Here is a 15,624-nt window from a genome sequence, read left to right as displayed (position 1 = left end):
TTTCAAACAAAACAAAACAAAAAAACTGCAATAAGATGGACTTCACATCTACGGGACTGTAAAGCCACCAGCCGTTAACGCCCCATTGTGACGGCGAGCAAGAGGAAACCAGCAGCCCCGGGGATTGTCAGTGGAGCCCCGGGCAGCGGCACCCGGCAGAGGGTGCGGGGCAGTGTCTGTCAATACCAATGAAGCCTACGATTCCATAATCCCCTTTCCAGAACCAGAAAGAACTAACTGCTGAGACAGCGAAATACTGGAAATGATGCAAATGTCTATTAGGGTGGTTGTGCAGCTGTTTACTCAGCACAACCACCCCACAAAGCATGATGCAGCTACCATAGAAACAAGCACAGCTGACATCTGTGCAGCCCACAGAGCATGACACAGCTACCGTAGAAACAGGCACAGGTGATATCTGTGCAGCCAAACTTGGGCTATGACGTTAACTGAAAAAAGCAGGGAGCAGAAGAGTGTATTTGGTATGTTACCACTGAATTAGAAAACAGGGAACATAAAATGTAAATATTTGCTTATTTTTGAAAAAACAAATCAATAAAAACACTGGAAGGATCAGCCAGAAACGAAAAGTCTGGTTACCGTTAGGGGGCTGGGCAGGGGGTGGAGCCCGCGGGGATAAGGGAGGCAGGAGCCCTGAGCACACGCTGGACTATGTTGTTCAACTTTCAACCACGTAAATATTCCAAAAAATTTAAATCAAAAAGGAAAGCAAACATAAAATTGAAAACAAATTAAAACAAATGAATCATACTGAATATCACACTGGAGATAAGAATTATTTCGAGGGCTTTTGGTCACACTAAACCAATTCTACACCCTCGGTGGGACAGAGCCCAAAAGGAACTGTGAAGAACCTGACTTGAGCAGGACGCGCACTGTTGACATTAAGTCAACAGTTAACATCAGCAGTGTCATTGGGAAAATGCATTCTATACGCTGTTAGGCAAAATAAATAAGTAAATACATGATGAGAAACCATGATTTTCCGTGTAAGAGAGATACAAATAATATAAGGAAATTTATGAGAAAAATTCTAAATCTGACTTAGGAAGATCAACATGAACTCACGTTTTAACATTCCCCCAGCTCTTCCCGGCAAAAGGCTTTGAAGCAAGAAGACCCAGAATCAAAGCACCCCACATCCTTTTTCTTTTTTTTTTTGAGACGGAGTGTTGCTCTATTGCCCAGGCTGGAGTGCAGTGGTGCGATCTCGGCTCACTGCAAACTCCGCCTCCAGGGTTCACGCCATTCTCCTGTCTCAGCCTCCCAAGTAGCTGGGACTACAGGCACCCACCAAAACGCCCAGCTAATTTTTTTGTATTTTTAGTAGAGACGGGGTTTCACCGTGTTAGCCAGGATGGTCTCGATCTCCTGACCTTGTGATCTACCTGCCTCGGCCTCCCAAAGTGCTGGGATTACAGGCGTGAGCTACCACACCCGGCCAGCACCCCATATCCTGATCTCCGAAACGTCATGCCCATTCAGACGGACCAGGTTCCACAGAGAAACCGGCCCTGGCTGGCAGCAGGGAGAACACAAGATAAGCCTGGAATCGGCACTGCTCCAGAAAGCAGGAGGCGCTCAAAGGCCAGTCAGAGTGGGTGAAGGGCCGGAAGGGCTCCTGGAATAATAATGAGTGCAATCTGGCGCATCGATGAAGACGCAGGAGGCCACAGCCACACTCCAAAGACAAAGGAAAACAGCCAGATACCTAACGCTGGGATCGCCACTACTGGGCTAACTATTCCACTGACTTCTCACTCTGAAAACCGGCAATTAAAGGGAAGGAATTAAACCTTTGTCTTTTTGGAGCACACATCTTTTTGGAGCACGTATCTGTAGTTCATCCCCTGTCAGTAGGAAAAGTTCTTTTTTAACAAAGAATGTGAGCTAATAAAGGCAGAGCAGACCAAATGATAGAATTAGACAAACCACCATTTCGAAAACACCAATTAAATAACTGACGCAAGCAAAGCTCGGCCCAGGGTGTTAAAACAAGAGGTGGGAGGTTGCTGGGGACCAGATTATTTCCATGAAGCCAAAAAACGGCCCAAGGAATTCTTCAGTCAGTTCAAAGGGAAAAAGTCTTTCTACAGGAGAAACCTGGGGGTGGGCATCTCAACCAAGCGACCAAATCGGCATCGTAACGATGAGATGGTCTGGCACTCGCGCCTCCTGAGGTGGTGGGCTGTGAAGCACACGGCCCTGACAATGAAGTGTTCATGCTGAGATCCAGAATCAAACTGAGCTTTCAGCCCTCGCTCCCAGCGTTCAAGAACTGCAGGGATAAAGCAACAAGCTCAACAACAGGAAGAAGCAAGCAGATGAGCATGGAACACGGGGCGTTCCGCAAGACAGCTCACGTGGTCTCTCCCAAAAGCCAGTGTCACTGGAAAAGAATGCAAGCGGCTACCAGATTAAAGCGATAATCACAAATACAATACAGGAACCTGGGCTGGATCCCAGATCAAAAAAACATACATAGGGGACAAATGGGGAAATGGTACTACGAAATTCGTATTCTCTTAAATGTGATTCTAGAATGGCACATATATAAAAGGGTACCCTTATTAAGAGATGCACGTTGCTTATTTAGAGGTAGAGTGTTACCATGCATGTCTACAACTTACTTTCACATAATTCAAGATAAACAGTTAAGCAACATTCCAAAACATGGCACGGTTTCTGTAGGTGGGGACATATGGGATTAGGGCTCTTGCAGAGGGCCTGGGAAAGAGGAGATCCACTAAGCAAGACATGGCGAGGCTGTGCTAGGTGGCCCAGAGCAGGACTGGAGGTTGGTCTGATGGAGATGCCTCTCGGCTGGGAGGGCCCCGGGAGGGGAAATGGACTGGTGTCCTTCAGAAGAACAGATACTCTTGGCTGATCCAAAATTCAGTGACTTCAGCTCTCACACTGAGGAGGGCCCCACGAGACAAAAACACCAAGAGACACATGTTAGGAAGCAGAAGGCCAGGACAGGAGCAAAGAAAGCAAAAAGGGTCGAAGGCACCAAGCCCAGGGCCGAGGAGGGAACCATGGGCTCCCCAGGGCACACGGGGGAGACCATGCCCTCGGCAGAGCCCCTCGAAAGGTGCAGGAAGAAGAGGTGATGAGAAGAAAGGCCACTCACAGCTCCGAACACCCAAAAACGGAGAAAACCACTCTCGGGAGCCCTGGGCTCCTGGGCTCCTCCAGGCCCACGGGCGTGGCTGCGGGAAGCTTCAGTTCAGGGGGACCAGTGTGCAGGGCCTTGGCACAAGCCCCCCAACGGCTTTGCCAGGAAGACAGCCCCGCCTCAGATGCCGCTCTCTTAGTGGATCTTCCTCCCTATCAGGACGAGGCAAAGGCCTGGGAAGCTGGAACCAAGGCGTTCTCCCATCTACCCTTATTCACTCAGACACCCGAGTCTCTGGCAATGTCAAATTTTGGATTCTGAGAACATAATTTTCCTTAGGACAATGATTCAGGGGCTGGGAATTGGCTTGTCTAAATTTGGTGGGTATGGGGCCAGTGCTTTAAAATCCTACATGTCCTATTAACTCTGGTGACAGGCTATGGAAAGAATGCCTATCCGTTCAAACACACACACGCATACACACACACACAGACAGCACCCTAGAAAACAGGCAGGGGGGACCTAAACACATGCCTCATGAACGACGATACCCCCGAGGCCAGCAGGCCTGTGAAAGGCACTCAGTATCATCACGGAAGCTCCAACCACCAGCTGCCTCCACATCAGGATGGTTCAAAGAAACAAAGAAACCAGTGATCACCATGTGACTGGCAAGGGCATGGCGCTGTTTGGGCTGCCGGGCTCCTGCTGATGGATGTGGAAGCTGGCACAGCACGAGGGAAACCTGCCTGGCAGATCCATTAAATCTAACAACAGGTGCTGCTCCACAACCCAGCCGTTCCCTCCCAGGCACATCTCCAACACAATGGCCCGTGTGCACCAAAAGCACACTCGCAGCAGCATTACGCAAAAGAGCCAAAAACTAGAACCCATTCCATTGCCTATTTGAATGGAGAAGTATCACAGAATCACCAGACACTGGGTTTCTCTACAGCCAGGAAAATGGAAACTCTAGTGCTATAGACAGAACAGGAACCTCACAGACAAGAGGCCAGCAAAAGTGGGATCCAAAACAGAACATAAAACATGATCCCACCGAAGTCCAAAAAAGGGGGCAAAATCGATCTACGGTGGCGGAATTCAGAAGGGTGGTTCCCTTGGATGAGGTGAAGGACTGGGGTGAGGGAGGCCTCTGCATCCTGTTCCAGAGCCCCTTCCGGGCTGGGAGGTGGTTACGCAGATGTGTTCACTTGGTAAAATTTGTACCTTTTATAAAAATTAGCTCAAAATGGATCACAGACCTAAATGTGAACCACAGAACTATACAACTCCTAGGAGATAACACAGAACAAAATCTAGGTGACCTCAGAGATGGCTTTTCAGATACAACCCATGCACAATCCATAAGAGAAATAACTAATGAGCTGGACTTCATTAAAATGAAAAACTTCACTCTGCCAAACATGCTGGTAAGAGAATAAAAAGACAAGCCATAGATCGGGAAAAAACATTTGCAGAATACATGTCTGATAATGACTTGCACCCAAAATGTATACAGACATCCGTTCAGGTATCTGAGCAGAAATCTCATGGAGGAAGATGTACAGAAGGCAAATAAGCACGAGAAGATGCCCCACATCATACGTCACTAGAGAACTGCAAATTACAACAACAAGACCCCACTGTACGGCCTGCTAGAGCAGCGAAAATCCCAACCACTGACAAGACCAAATGCTGGTGAGGATACGGAGCAACCAGAACCCTCATTCACTGCTGGTGGGAACGCCAAAAGGCCCAGCCACTTTGGAAGACAGTATGGTGATTCCGAACAAAACTAAACATACTCTTACCACGTGATCCAGCAACCACACTCCTTGGTATTTACCCGTGAGTTGAAACATTATGTACACACAAAACCCCGTACACAAATGTTTCTAACAGCTTTATTCAAAATTGCCAAAAACTGTAAACAACCAAGATGCCCTTCAAGAGGTGAATGGAAACACAGGCTGTGGCACGTATGTGCAATGAAGTGTCATTCAGCAATCCAAGAAATGACTGAGCGAGACATAAAAAGCCATGGAGGAACTTCAAATCCACAGTGCTGGAAGAAACCAGTTTTGAAAAGCTACAAACTATGGTACCACTTGTATGACGTTCTGGAAGAGGCAACATGGAAACAGTCAAAAGAACAGTAGTGCCCGGAGAGGAGGGGAGGGCTGAATAGGTGGAGCGCAGTGGGGGTGTAGGGCGATGAAGCTATTCCGTATGAGCCATCAGGGTGGAATCACAATGTCATGTATTTGTCAAAATCACAGACTGTATAATGCAGAATGAACTTTAGCGTAAACTATGAGTTTAGTTCATAATACTTTTTTAATACTGGTTCATCAATTGTAACAAATGTGTCACACAGCAGGTATGGTGGCTCACACCTGACATCTCAGCACTTTGGGAGGCTGAGGCAGGAGGATCACTTGAGCCAAGGAGTTCAACACCAGCCTGGCCAACATGGCAAAACCCCATCTCTATAAAAACTACAAAAAAGCGTTAGTTGGGCACGGTGGTGCATGCCTGTGCTCCCAGCTACGTGGGGGCCGAGGTGGGAGGATTGTTTGAGCCCAGGAGGTAGGGGTTGCAGTGAGCCGTGATTGTGCCACTGCACTCTGGCCTGGGTGACAGAGTAAGATCCTGTCTCAAAAAAAAAAAAAAAAAAAAAACCCGAAGAAAGAACAGGTCACACCAATGCAAAATGTTAATAATAGGGGAAACTCTTGGAGGGGGAGGTCCTGTGGGAACTCTCTGTACCAGCTACTCAATTTTTCTGTAAACCTAAAACCGATCTAAAAAAATAAAATTATTTATTTTTTAAAATAATAGAACCATGCACTGGCAATCTGTGCTCTTTACCATACGCATGTTATAGTTCAACAACAACAACAAGTACCTTTTAAGTGAGGCTTATGAGAGGCTCAGTCCTGAACTGATGCAACTCCCAAGGCCCTAGGGAACCGTGCCCATCGTCCAGGGAGAACCCTCCCGCAAGCTGAGGCTGCTGAAGGAAGTCCAGACCTGCCCAAGCAGAGACTCAGCTATGTAAGAAATGGAAATCAGTCGGGTGGGGTTTTTTTGGACTTCAACTTAAGAATTTTGGACTTTGGATTTTAATTCATAATGACAAGAAAATTTGATTTTGGAGTTTCATTTCTTTGGACTTCAACCTGCAAGGAAATTTAATTTGGGGACTTTAATTCCTCTCTGGGAAATTCATCATGGAAAGGGGTTGATATTCAAGTCAGGAGCATCTCTAAGTGGTTGGCCTTTTTATTGAATGATCTCAATGCTATCATTTAACTTCACTGCAGAGCCTCTGATGAGTTGTGCTGGATAAAATGACTGGATGGAATTTGGAATGGGAAACAGAGTAGGGAATGAGTCTTCAGCAGTGGGTACAGAGGAGCCTTGAGAGCAACGCATTAATCTGATCCATTTTACAGCCTTCTGGGGACATCAGTTGGACTGCCTACCAAAGGCCTTGGGAGGAATGAAAAAGGAAAGGTGGTTGGCTTAGTTGAAGTGATCCAGGAAGGTTGGAAACGCCATGGTGGTGACCAGCCCCCTCCCCGCAAAGACAAAGGCCACACCCCTGGTTTAGTAACGATGAAGGCCAATGAGTTGAGAAAACCAAACCCCAGAAATGTTGTAGGAGCATGTCCTTCCCTGGCTTCACAACTCCATGCAAAGGAGCCTCCTGTGGCCTCTCTCTGCCCAGCCCCCGTGCCTCTCAGGGCAAGAGCAGCTCAGCTGACTGGGGATGGGGAATAGACTAACTGAGCTAACTAACTAACTAGGCTGCTCACTCCTCCTCCCCACTCTCTTCTTTTCAGATCTGCCCACAGGAGAGAATGCAACAGTCCGAGATGTGCTTCCAGGCATGCAGAGAGGCGAGGGCTCACCCCAGGTGCCAAGCCCGCTGCTGTCTGGCCAACTTCCACCTGCATCAAAGGCTATCCACATTGGGGGCTGGCGCCAGTGGGCACAGCTGGCTCTCAGACCAACCAAGTCCTACACCCTCTTTATCATGAATAAATGCATGATAAAGACAGTGATATTTTCATCTCCGCCATCTGCCTCTCTTGACTGACTGTGCCCATGGACAAGAAACAAGAAGCATGCCCTGTTGTACCTGGTGACCCTGGTGCCCAACTGTTTGGCTGACCTGTTCTATTGTTTTGTCTTCTAAGCATTTACACTCATCAAATTTTTTTCCTTCTACTTTTATTGGGTTTGTCTGTCTTTTCTCCCCCGAACTTCTTAAGTTGAACAATTAAAACAATATCTGGAAGGGTACTTCTCTTCTTCACCAACACAGGCATTTAAAACTGTAAATTCCCCTGTATTTACAATTTTACTTGCATCTCCTAAGTTTTGATATGCAATATTATTTTGTCATTCAGTTTTAAATAATTAGGCATTTCTATTTGAGGTCTTCAGTGACCCATGGAATAATTAGAAGCATGTTTTAAAATTAAAAAAAAAAAAAAAGCAGTTCAGAGTGGTTGTAGGGGAGGGAGTGACTGACTTTTGATCTTGTGGCATTATGACCAGAGAAAGTTATAAAATTAGATTTGATACCAATTCTCTTAGTATAGGGTGATGCCTGCTTGGTGAGCTAAAAACATATATATGAATGATGATCCGTTTTTCTATGGTTCAAAGTATGCTTTAAAATAATGCATATTCTCTAAATGGGGTGTACAGGTTTTCTCAGATCACCTTTTTAAACTGTATTTTATAATATCCTTATTAATTTATTTCTGTTTGATCAACAATCTACTGAGAAGTATGTCTAGAGCTCCCAGGATTGTGGGGTTTTGCCGATTTCTCCTTATAAGTCCATCAAGTTCTCCTTCCTATCTTGAGGTTACGTATGTTAGAAGTTCACGGATTCAGAACTGTTCCTTTTCCTAGGGAATTACTTTCTTGGCTATTGTTTAACAGCCTCCTCGATCCCTAGCGCTGCATTTGCTTTGTGTCTCTGTTGTCAGGTGCCATTGCTAGGCTACTTCCACTTGAGGTCAGTACTTCAACATCACTTTTCCCACCTGCCACTTTCTACCTCGAGAGGCAGCAGTGTTTGAGACCCCAGCTGGGTCCCTTATGAGCTGTGTCACTAACCAAGATGGGGAAACTGACCATCAATAAAAATACCAACATGTCAGGCGTGTTTCTATTCAATGTAGCTTCAATTTATTAGTTTACAATGACACCTGAAGAAAAGAAAGTCATTGGTCCCCATCCTTGAAGGATGCCAGGGAACCATGTAATTACTTTGGAAATTGGCAAATAAAGGTAAGAATCAAGTATCATCCAGCCTTTCCCATACAAACCGCATCTCAACATAAGCAAAAAGTTGATGCCAGGAGGTTTCTGGCTTTGGAAGCATCCCAGCTAACAAACAAGGGAGGTGTTCTAGAAACAGAACGTCACTACTGCACAAGTGACACAGCAGTGGGCATAATGGCTGCTGGTGCAACATAAAAAGAAGTAAGCAGACGCCAAGGGTGCAGCAGAGGTGAAGGAGGTGGCACAAACATCACCCGCTACAAAGAATTCTTGCCAAAAACAAAAACAAAACCAAGCATCTAACAATGCATCTAGATCTAACTCCCAATTGACAGGTAAAGAGGGGAGAGAACAACACCTTTATGTTACCACCAGGATACAAAAACAAAATCCAGACTGTGGGGTGGATGCTCTACAGTACAATGTGGCTTCTTCAACAAATACATAAAAAAGAAACAACAGAGACAGGCACGGTGAAGCAACTGCAGACAGAGACTGAAGAGCCACACTGCTCCACGACCAGTATGGACCTTATTTCTGGACAAACTTAAAAAAATGGTACGAGGTTACTAGCAAAATTGTAACATTGGCTAGATACTTGATGATATTAGGAGTTATTATTTTAGGTGGGAAATACCAATTATGTTTTTCAATAAGAATTCTTAATTTTTTAGATACACATAAGGAAATACTCATACATGAAATTGTGTAATGTCTGGGATTTGCTTCAAAACAACCCTGGCTTGGGGGAGGACGCTGGGTTGGGAGGTAGCTAAGAGCTGCTGGGGCTGAGGGCTTGCTGCACTGGTTCACCGTGTTATTCTAATGTTGTATATGTTTTAAACTTTTCATAGTACCACTTCCATAACATTGACAATTTACACACACAACTCAGCACAGAATGTCTCACCTTTGCCACGCACATGAGTACTCACCAGCATCAAAGGTGCCGTCTCTGCTCACAGGCACGAGGATGTGGGTCAGGGCACCAGAGCCGGGCTGGCCAGCCTCACCCAGCTGGACCAGCTGCAGTCGTGGCGTTGTTGCGGGTGGGAAGCGGTAGAACTGGAAGGTGAAATACACGGTCTTTGGCCATGACGTTCCTCGGCAGTCCTGGGCCACTCTGAATCCAACAACAGCTCTGGGTTAATCGAGTATCCATGGCACAGCACCTGAGGGGTCTGATGTGCATTCGCATAAGGGGATGGTCCAGGCACCTTAGTTGCTGGGGCAACAGTAAAGAGGCTGCCACGGTCACCAACGGAACCGCTTTGCTGTGCTCTCAGCAAGCTGGCCAGACAGCAGCACTCAAGAGTATAAGGACACTCCCGGCTACAGAAGCTGCCTTCGGAGCTACACTAAGATCTAAGACCTGGACAACACACCGAAGGACCACAAAAGATGGGGCGAAGCAGCTTTCCCAGCATTTAGCATACCATGGGTGGGTCCCCGCCAAGATAAGACAAAAACAGATGGCACTCCCGAATCTACTGAGACCCGAGCACAGAGAGTTCTGCCAGGTCAGAATCTCAGCAAAGTTTCTCTTCAACACAGGAAATGTGAAAGCCAGATGAGTAACACAGAATATTCAAGCATTTACCTGCTAAAGGCAAGAAACTGTAGCACCATCTCGTTGCTTTGCAGACAATCCGATTCCTCCTTCTGAGGGTTAAACGTCACAGGGTCTGTAGGGTTGACAGCCTCAGCTGGCTGTTTATTGGCATCCAGAATCTCGGGAAAGCCGGAGGACTGCAGGAGCACCATGGAGGCTCTCGAGGGCTGCCCTGCAGAGCTGAGACAGATACTCCTCAGGCAGCCTCCCGGGAAAGGGGGCACCCATTGATGCACCTCCCTGTGGAACGCCTAGTGTTCACAAGGTCCAACAGTCTGACGACACAGCACGTGCCTGGTTCCATCCCACCCAGACCCACACCTCACCTCCTGGTCTGTGTTCCCGCAACAATAGGGGCATGCAAAGGCGTGAACGGCAGCTCCTGTAACCGTTCAGCAATGGATGTTTCCAGGACCAGGCAGGTCTGGCTCAGGTCAGCTTCCAGGTGGGAGATACCGCCCTCCAATGGGAACTCCTGCTGAACAAAACGAGGGCTTTCGAGTGAGGCCACCAAGGACCCCAACTCCTAACAACCAACGGTGCCCAGATCTAAGGGGATTCATCGATGAATTGCCTCTGGAGGGTTGCCAACTCTAGCAAATAAAAATACAGAAGGTTCAATTACACTTGAATTTCAGGTAAACAACAAATAATTTTAGTATAAGTATGTTCCCTGCAATATTTGGGACATACTTATACCAAAAAATTATTTGTTGTTTACCTGAAGTCCAAATTTAACTGGGCACCCTATATTTCATGTGGTAACCCAATTTGTGAGCTGAGAAGCAGTGAGGAAGGAATCCTAATTTTATGAGCAGGTCAGGACTGTGGGAGACATCTGACACCTGAGATGGGAAATTCACATCAAAATATGTTTATAGAACAGAAAGATGAAGCTTCCTCAACACTCCAAGATAAACCGTGGCACCGAGCCCCTGGCTGGTGTGTTTGGACAGTCTTTTGTCCTCACAGCCCCTGAACCTTCCTGTCAATTCACTCGTATTCCACCTCCACTCCCCTCCAAGGCCGAGGCAGGCCTCTCAGCAAGGAGCTGGCTTGGGAGTTGGGAATGTGCTCCCTCAAGCTTCATTCCCAGGCTTTCTGTTCCAGTCCAGAGGAAACCAGGTCATTCTCACATATCATGTCTCAGGCACCAGTAATAAAAAGCTAGGCAAGTTCTTCACAAACACACGAGCCCCAGAGATGCTTTAGATAAGGCGGCAGAGACTCATGGTGCTAGAAGTGTTTTCAAACAAGGAATTAAAAGAAACTTTTTCCTCAACATAACTCCAGTTAGGACCCGAGATGCGGTTTGCAGGTGAATCAGCTGACTTTGGAAACCAAACTCCATAGGAATTCCCCAAGGCTGGTGGCAATGCGGGCCAATCTTAGCCAGGAGCGCACCCTGAGGCCAGGATGGGGGCCTCCACTCACCTCCTTTAGCTGCTGACAGCAAGGAGGGTCCCGGGGTGGTGGGTGCCTGTCTCAGCCTCTGTCTACAGATTCAGCCATACCTTCCTTTTACTTTCATGTAGAGACCTAGGGGCACCTCAGCTTTGTTTTCGTGGGTAGATCACAATCTGAATCAAGTGCCGTGGCATGAAGAACTCACGGGCCACATTCTTCTTTGGTCTCCAAGACAGAATGGTGGCAACTGTCTGAGGCCTCAGAGTAAGCAATGCCCCCCGCCCAACCCACATCCCAAGGAACCTGCAAGGTCTCTGCCACCTAACTGAGGACCAGCACAGCACAAAAACCCGAAGTGAGGAGTTGTGGAGCCACTCCTTGGTGGAAGGCGAGGCGGGAGGTGGGCAGCACTTACTCCCTGAGACGGGGAGGCCCGAGAGCCACAGGGCAGCTGTGAAGTAGGCCTGGCCAAGCAGTGCTGAGTCGGGGATCGCGGGGAGGCCACCAGCTGGGAAATCGACAACTGGAAGGAAAGAGAGCACAGGTGAGGGGCTCAGAAACTTGCCAGTCCATCCACAAAGCTCCCAGCATGCACTGGCCACACCGGGGAACGGGGCAGCCCTGGATCCAGCCATGGAAGGGAGTGATGCCTGCAGCTTCCCGGCCAGGGCAGCTCTGGAACCTGGGACCACTTCTCAAGTTCCTTTATTTAATGACAGAGAGGTGATTCCATGATCTACCCCAGATCATAATATTTGAATAAGAATATTATTAACAAGGAAAACAAGCAAGAAAGGAGAAAGCATTTCCAGCTACAGGGGCAGCCTGGCCCGTGCCTCTCTGTCCCTTGCCAGCACTGGACTGAGCACCTCCAAGGCCCTGCCGATTCTAGCCACCTGCACTCCTATCGAACAAACCTCCCTGTTAAGGCAATGACCACCTTGATGCCGAGGGCTGGGGGCCCAGGCACTACTGAAGCCACGGATCTCAAACCTGGACTCTAACTCCAGTACACACAGCCAGCACCTGAGACATTCACTGTCAGCAACGGTGGCTGGCCCACACCAGGTGCTGGCAGAGAGGCCCCAATGTATGAAGAGGCACTGAGGAACGAATGGGAGGCGGGGTGCATGAAGCATCCCCAGGGGACCCTAGCAGCATCTTCAGGGAGCAGAGGAGATCTTTGGGGCCTGCCCAGCTTCCCTGAGACCCCGCAAGGTATTGTGACTACTCAGGGTCACATAGAAACTGCTCCAGGGAAAATGCCAGGTTGGGCCAGCAGGGAAGCCCGGGAGGCCGTCCACAGACTCGTGTCTTTAGGTGAATCCAGTATTCTTCATTCGTGATCCAGCTTCCCACTGCAGACGACATACTAAAGCTGCTTCCTGGAGACAGCCTTGGATACTGAATTAGCCAACTTTTCTAGAAAGTCAATTTTGAGGGTTATGCTGGCAGACAAAGTCATCAGCAGGAACAAGCCACATCTGACCTCACTCGAAATCACACAGCCAAAGCCAGCCTGGAGCCACAGGTGAGCACCACGGGTGTCTCGGGACTCCAGAATGGCAGCCAAGCAGGAGCTCAGCTCAGACCGCCGGCGGGCAACGGCCCAGCGGGAAGGAGCCTCTCCTCCCACCCAGGAAGTCCCAGCGCCATGGGGATCTGCACCATTCGACATGCAGCTGCCAGCAGCTCGTGGTTCTCAGAGCAGTGCTAGTCTCCACCAGCAGTGGCTGCTTGGCCTACAGGGCCAAGGGTGCCTGGCGGGTGCCCTGGACACCAATAGCTGCCAGGCACCGCTCCTGCTGGAGTTAGTCTGGAGAGCAAAGAGGGTGAGGACCACACCTCGGTGTCTCTCAGAAAAAGCGAAGGCCATCCAGTCCTGAAAGAGTTGCCACCATGAGATGTAACTGCCAGGGAGATGTGGAGATGCCCTATACAGCAACATAGGGGTTGCGAGCCAGCAGCCCCTCTAAAAGCCCGCACTGGGAGTGCACAGACAGGGCAGGAGGGGACACCCCGCCGCCGCCAGCAATCCTCCCCAGCCACACAGAAGCACACAGGGAGCAACTGTGTTTAAGCGGAGACAGAGGGTTTTCTTGCAAGTAATTGACTCTGGAATTCTGAAGGAGGCCGTGGGGGGCCTGGACTTACCCCCGGTCCCACAGGCGAGTCCTGCGGGGCAGCGAGACCTCGAGGTGCTGGCGCTGGCGGGCCTAGGAGGAAGCACAGTGGGGCAGGAGAGGGAATGTGTCAGCCTGAGTGGGGGACGGTGGGCCCCTGGACCCCCAGGTAATCAGGTATCCACAGACCTTACCACCTTGTCTGTAACGGGGCGGCTGCTGGTTACTGCTCAGGATCAACAGCAGTGACGGTGCCACCCAAAAGCGTCACTGTCTGTCTAGAGCCTTGGCATACACCAGCAGCCAGGAGAGGGGGTGCAGCCGGCCTCGTCCTCATGGTATGCATCCCTTGTTCTTCCTAGGCCAGGAGGTCTCACAGCACGGGGTGCCTGGAGCTCCCTAACGCGCTTTTCCTCACCTGTCATCTTTGCATCTTCCCTGCCTGGAAGAGCTGGGGTCTGAAGCTGCCCCGGTCGTGCAGCCCCCTGACTCAGGCTGTCTTGTGAACTGAGAAGCTCCTGAGCGGGAGCTGCCAACCTGGCTCGCAGCCTCACAGACGCCCACTAAGCACAAGCTGTCCTCCAGGTCCTGCTGAGGATTCTCCATGCAGGCCTGGTAACACTGGGAGGCCCACCTGGGGAGGCAAGGCCAGCCCTTCATGTGGTCCCCCTGGAGCCAGGGACTGAGAACAGCCTTTGCCCTTTATGAGGCCATGGCTGCCTCCCAAGCATCCAGGGGCTGCCTATAGAGCCAACAGCCTCATCTCAGGGCCACCTGTACCTGCCCAGCCCCGCCTCACCCTAGCTGGCATTTGTGCTGCTTCTGCAACCCCTCCCCAGGCCACATGGACACCTCATGGCCCAGCAGCCCCCGGGCGCTCAGCCCCTGTACCTCAGCATGAGGAAGCACCAGCATCACTGGAGTCTCTGAAACCCACCAGGCTTCTTATGGTATTTCACATACACCGCCATCTGCCTTTGCCTGCCATGACACCACCAAACCAGACCCTAAGCCCATCCTGACGGGGCCACCTCTGCCCACTCAGAGGCCAGGGTAGGAGCCCTGTGCACTGAGTCATCTGCCTGGCTTCCCTGAGGCCCACAGCCCAGACTCCAGCCCATGTCCTGTCCTGGCCTGGCTCATGACAGCCTCCTTCACGGTGACAGGACTCTCCACTGCAGCAGACACCACCACTCCCCATTGGACTTCCAGGATAACCCAGACCTCCGGAGAAATCAGGCTCCCCCATGGCCCTGTCCCACCTCCCATCACCCCCATGTGGCCCACATCTTGGGCCCAGCAGCTCGCCTTCCCTCCCTCTCCTGTGGCCTCTGCTGCCATGAAGGTTGGGCAAACAAATCTCCTGTATGTCCTGGAATCCTGAATTCCTGCAGCTCACAGCACGAGCCGGCACTCACGGGACCTACGGACCAAGCACACAGCAGAGGCCTGTGACGTCAAACGCTAGGCACTCTGGATAGAGACTGCCCAGTCACTTCCTGTTCCGCTCTAAATCCCAACAAAACAAAAACAACAAAGAAAACGTTGTTGACCAAGGAGAAACCAAATCCAGAAAGCACTGCCCTAACACCAGAGCTGCGCGACCATCAGAGCCAATCCCCGCCGTGCCTCTCCCAGCAGCTCTCGGAACGCATCCAAGGAGGTGCTTCCCCAGCTGCGGGATCTGGTGGAGACTCTGCTAAGGGCCTGTGGGTGGGTGGAAGGCAGTGGGGGCAAGGCCAGAGGGAGCCCTCAACCCTCAGAGGATCCAACTGCCCAGCCCGGCGGGCACAGCTCCCAGTCCAACCACCTCCTGGGTAGTGCCCACTTGGCCCGCCCAGCTCCTCTGTAACCAGCCATGGTAACGTGGCTCCAAGGAGCGCAAAGACTCTGGTCAGAGGAACCTGCCCTTCTATAAATGAGCTCACGCACTCGGAGGGAGTTAGCAAATGATCTAGCAAGCTCTGCTTCCCCGGGAAATATCATCTCACTAAAAGCACAACGCAGATGAGGATTCTGCGGGGACCCAGCTGTCC

The 15,624-nt window shown here is 49.9% G+C and overlaps 1 protein-coding gene across 1 annotated transcript in view; it reads right to left on the bottom strand.

Annotated features, from left to right (window-relative positions):
• Positions 1–15,624, bottom strand: part of NPHP4 (nephrocystin 4) — a 142,652-nt gene that overhangs the window by 32,034 nt on the left and 94,994 nt on the right. The window contains exons 12-16 of the mRNA XM_017856029.1: positions 13,620–13,681; positions 11,881–11,988; positions 10,385–10,536; positions 10,047–10,238; positions 9,382–9,569 (exon numbers count right to left, since the gene is read on the bottom strand). Coding sequence (XP_017711518.1) covers positions 9,382–9,569; positions 10,047–10,238; positions 10,385–10,536; positions 11,881–11,988; positions 13,620–13,681 — 702 coding nt within the window. The remainder of the gene's footprint in view (positions 1–9,381; positions 9,570–10,046; positions 10,239–10,384; positions 10,537–11,880; positions 11,989–13,619; positions 13,682–15,624) is intronic.

Source organism: Rhinopithecus bieti, unplaced genomic scaffold (genome assembly GCF_001698545.2).
Source record: "Rhinopithecus bieti isolate Rb0 unplaced genomic scaffold, ASM169854v2 scaffold_40368, whole genome shotgun sequence".
Classification (NCBI taxonomy): Eukaryota; Metazoa; Chordata; class Mammalia; order Primates; family Cercopithecidae; genus Rhinopithecus; species Rhinopithecus bieti.
The sequence above is the reverse complement of the archived record's forward strand: the minus strand, read 5'-3'. Positions and strand labels throughout refer to the sequence as shown.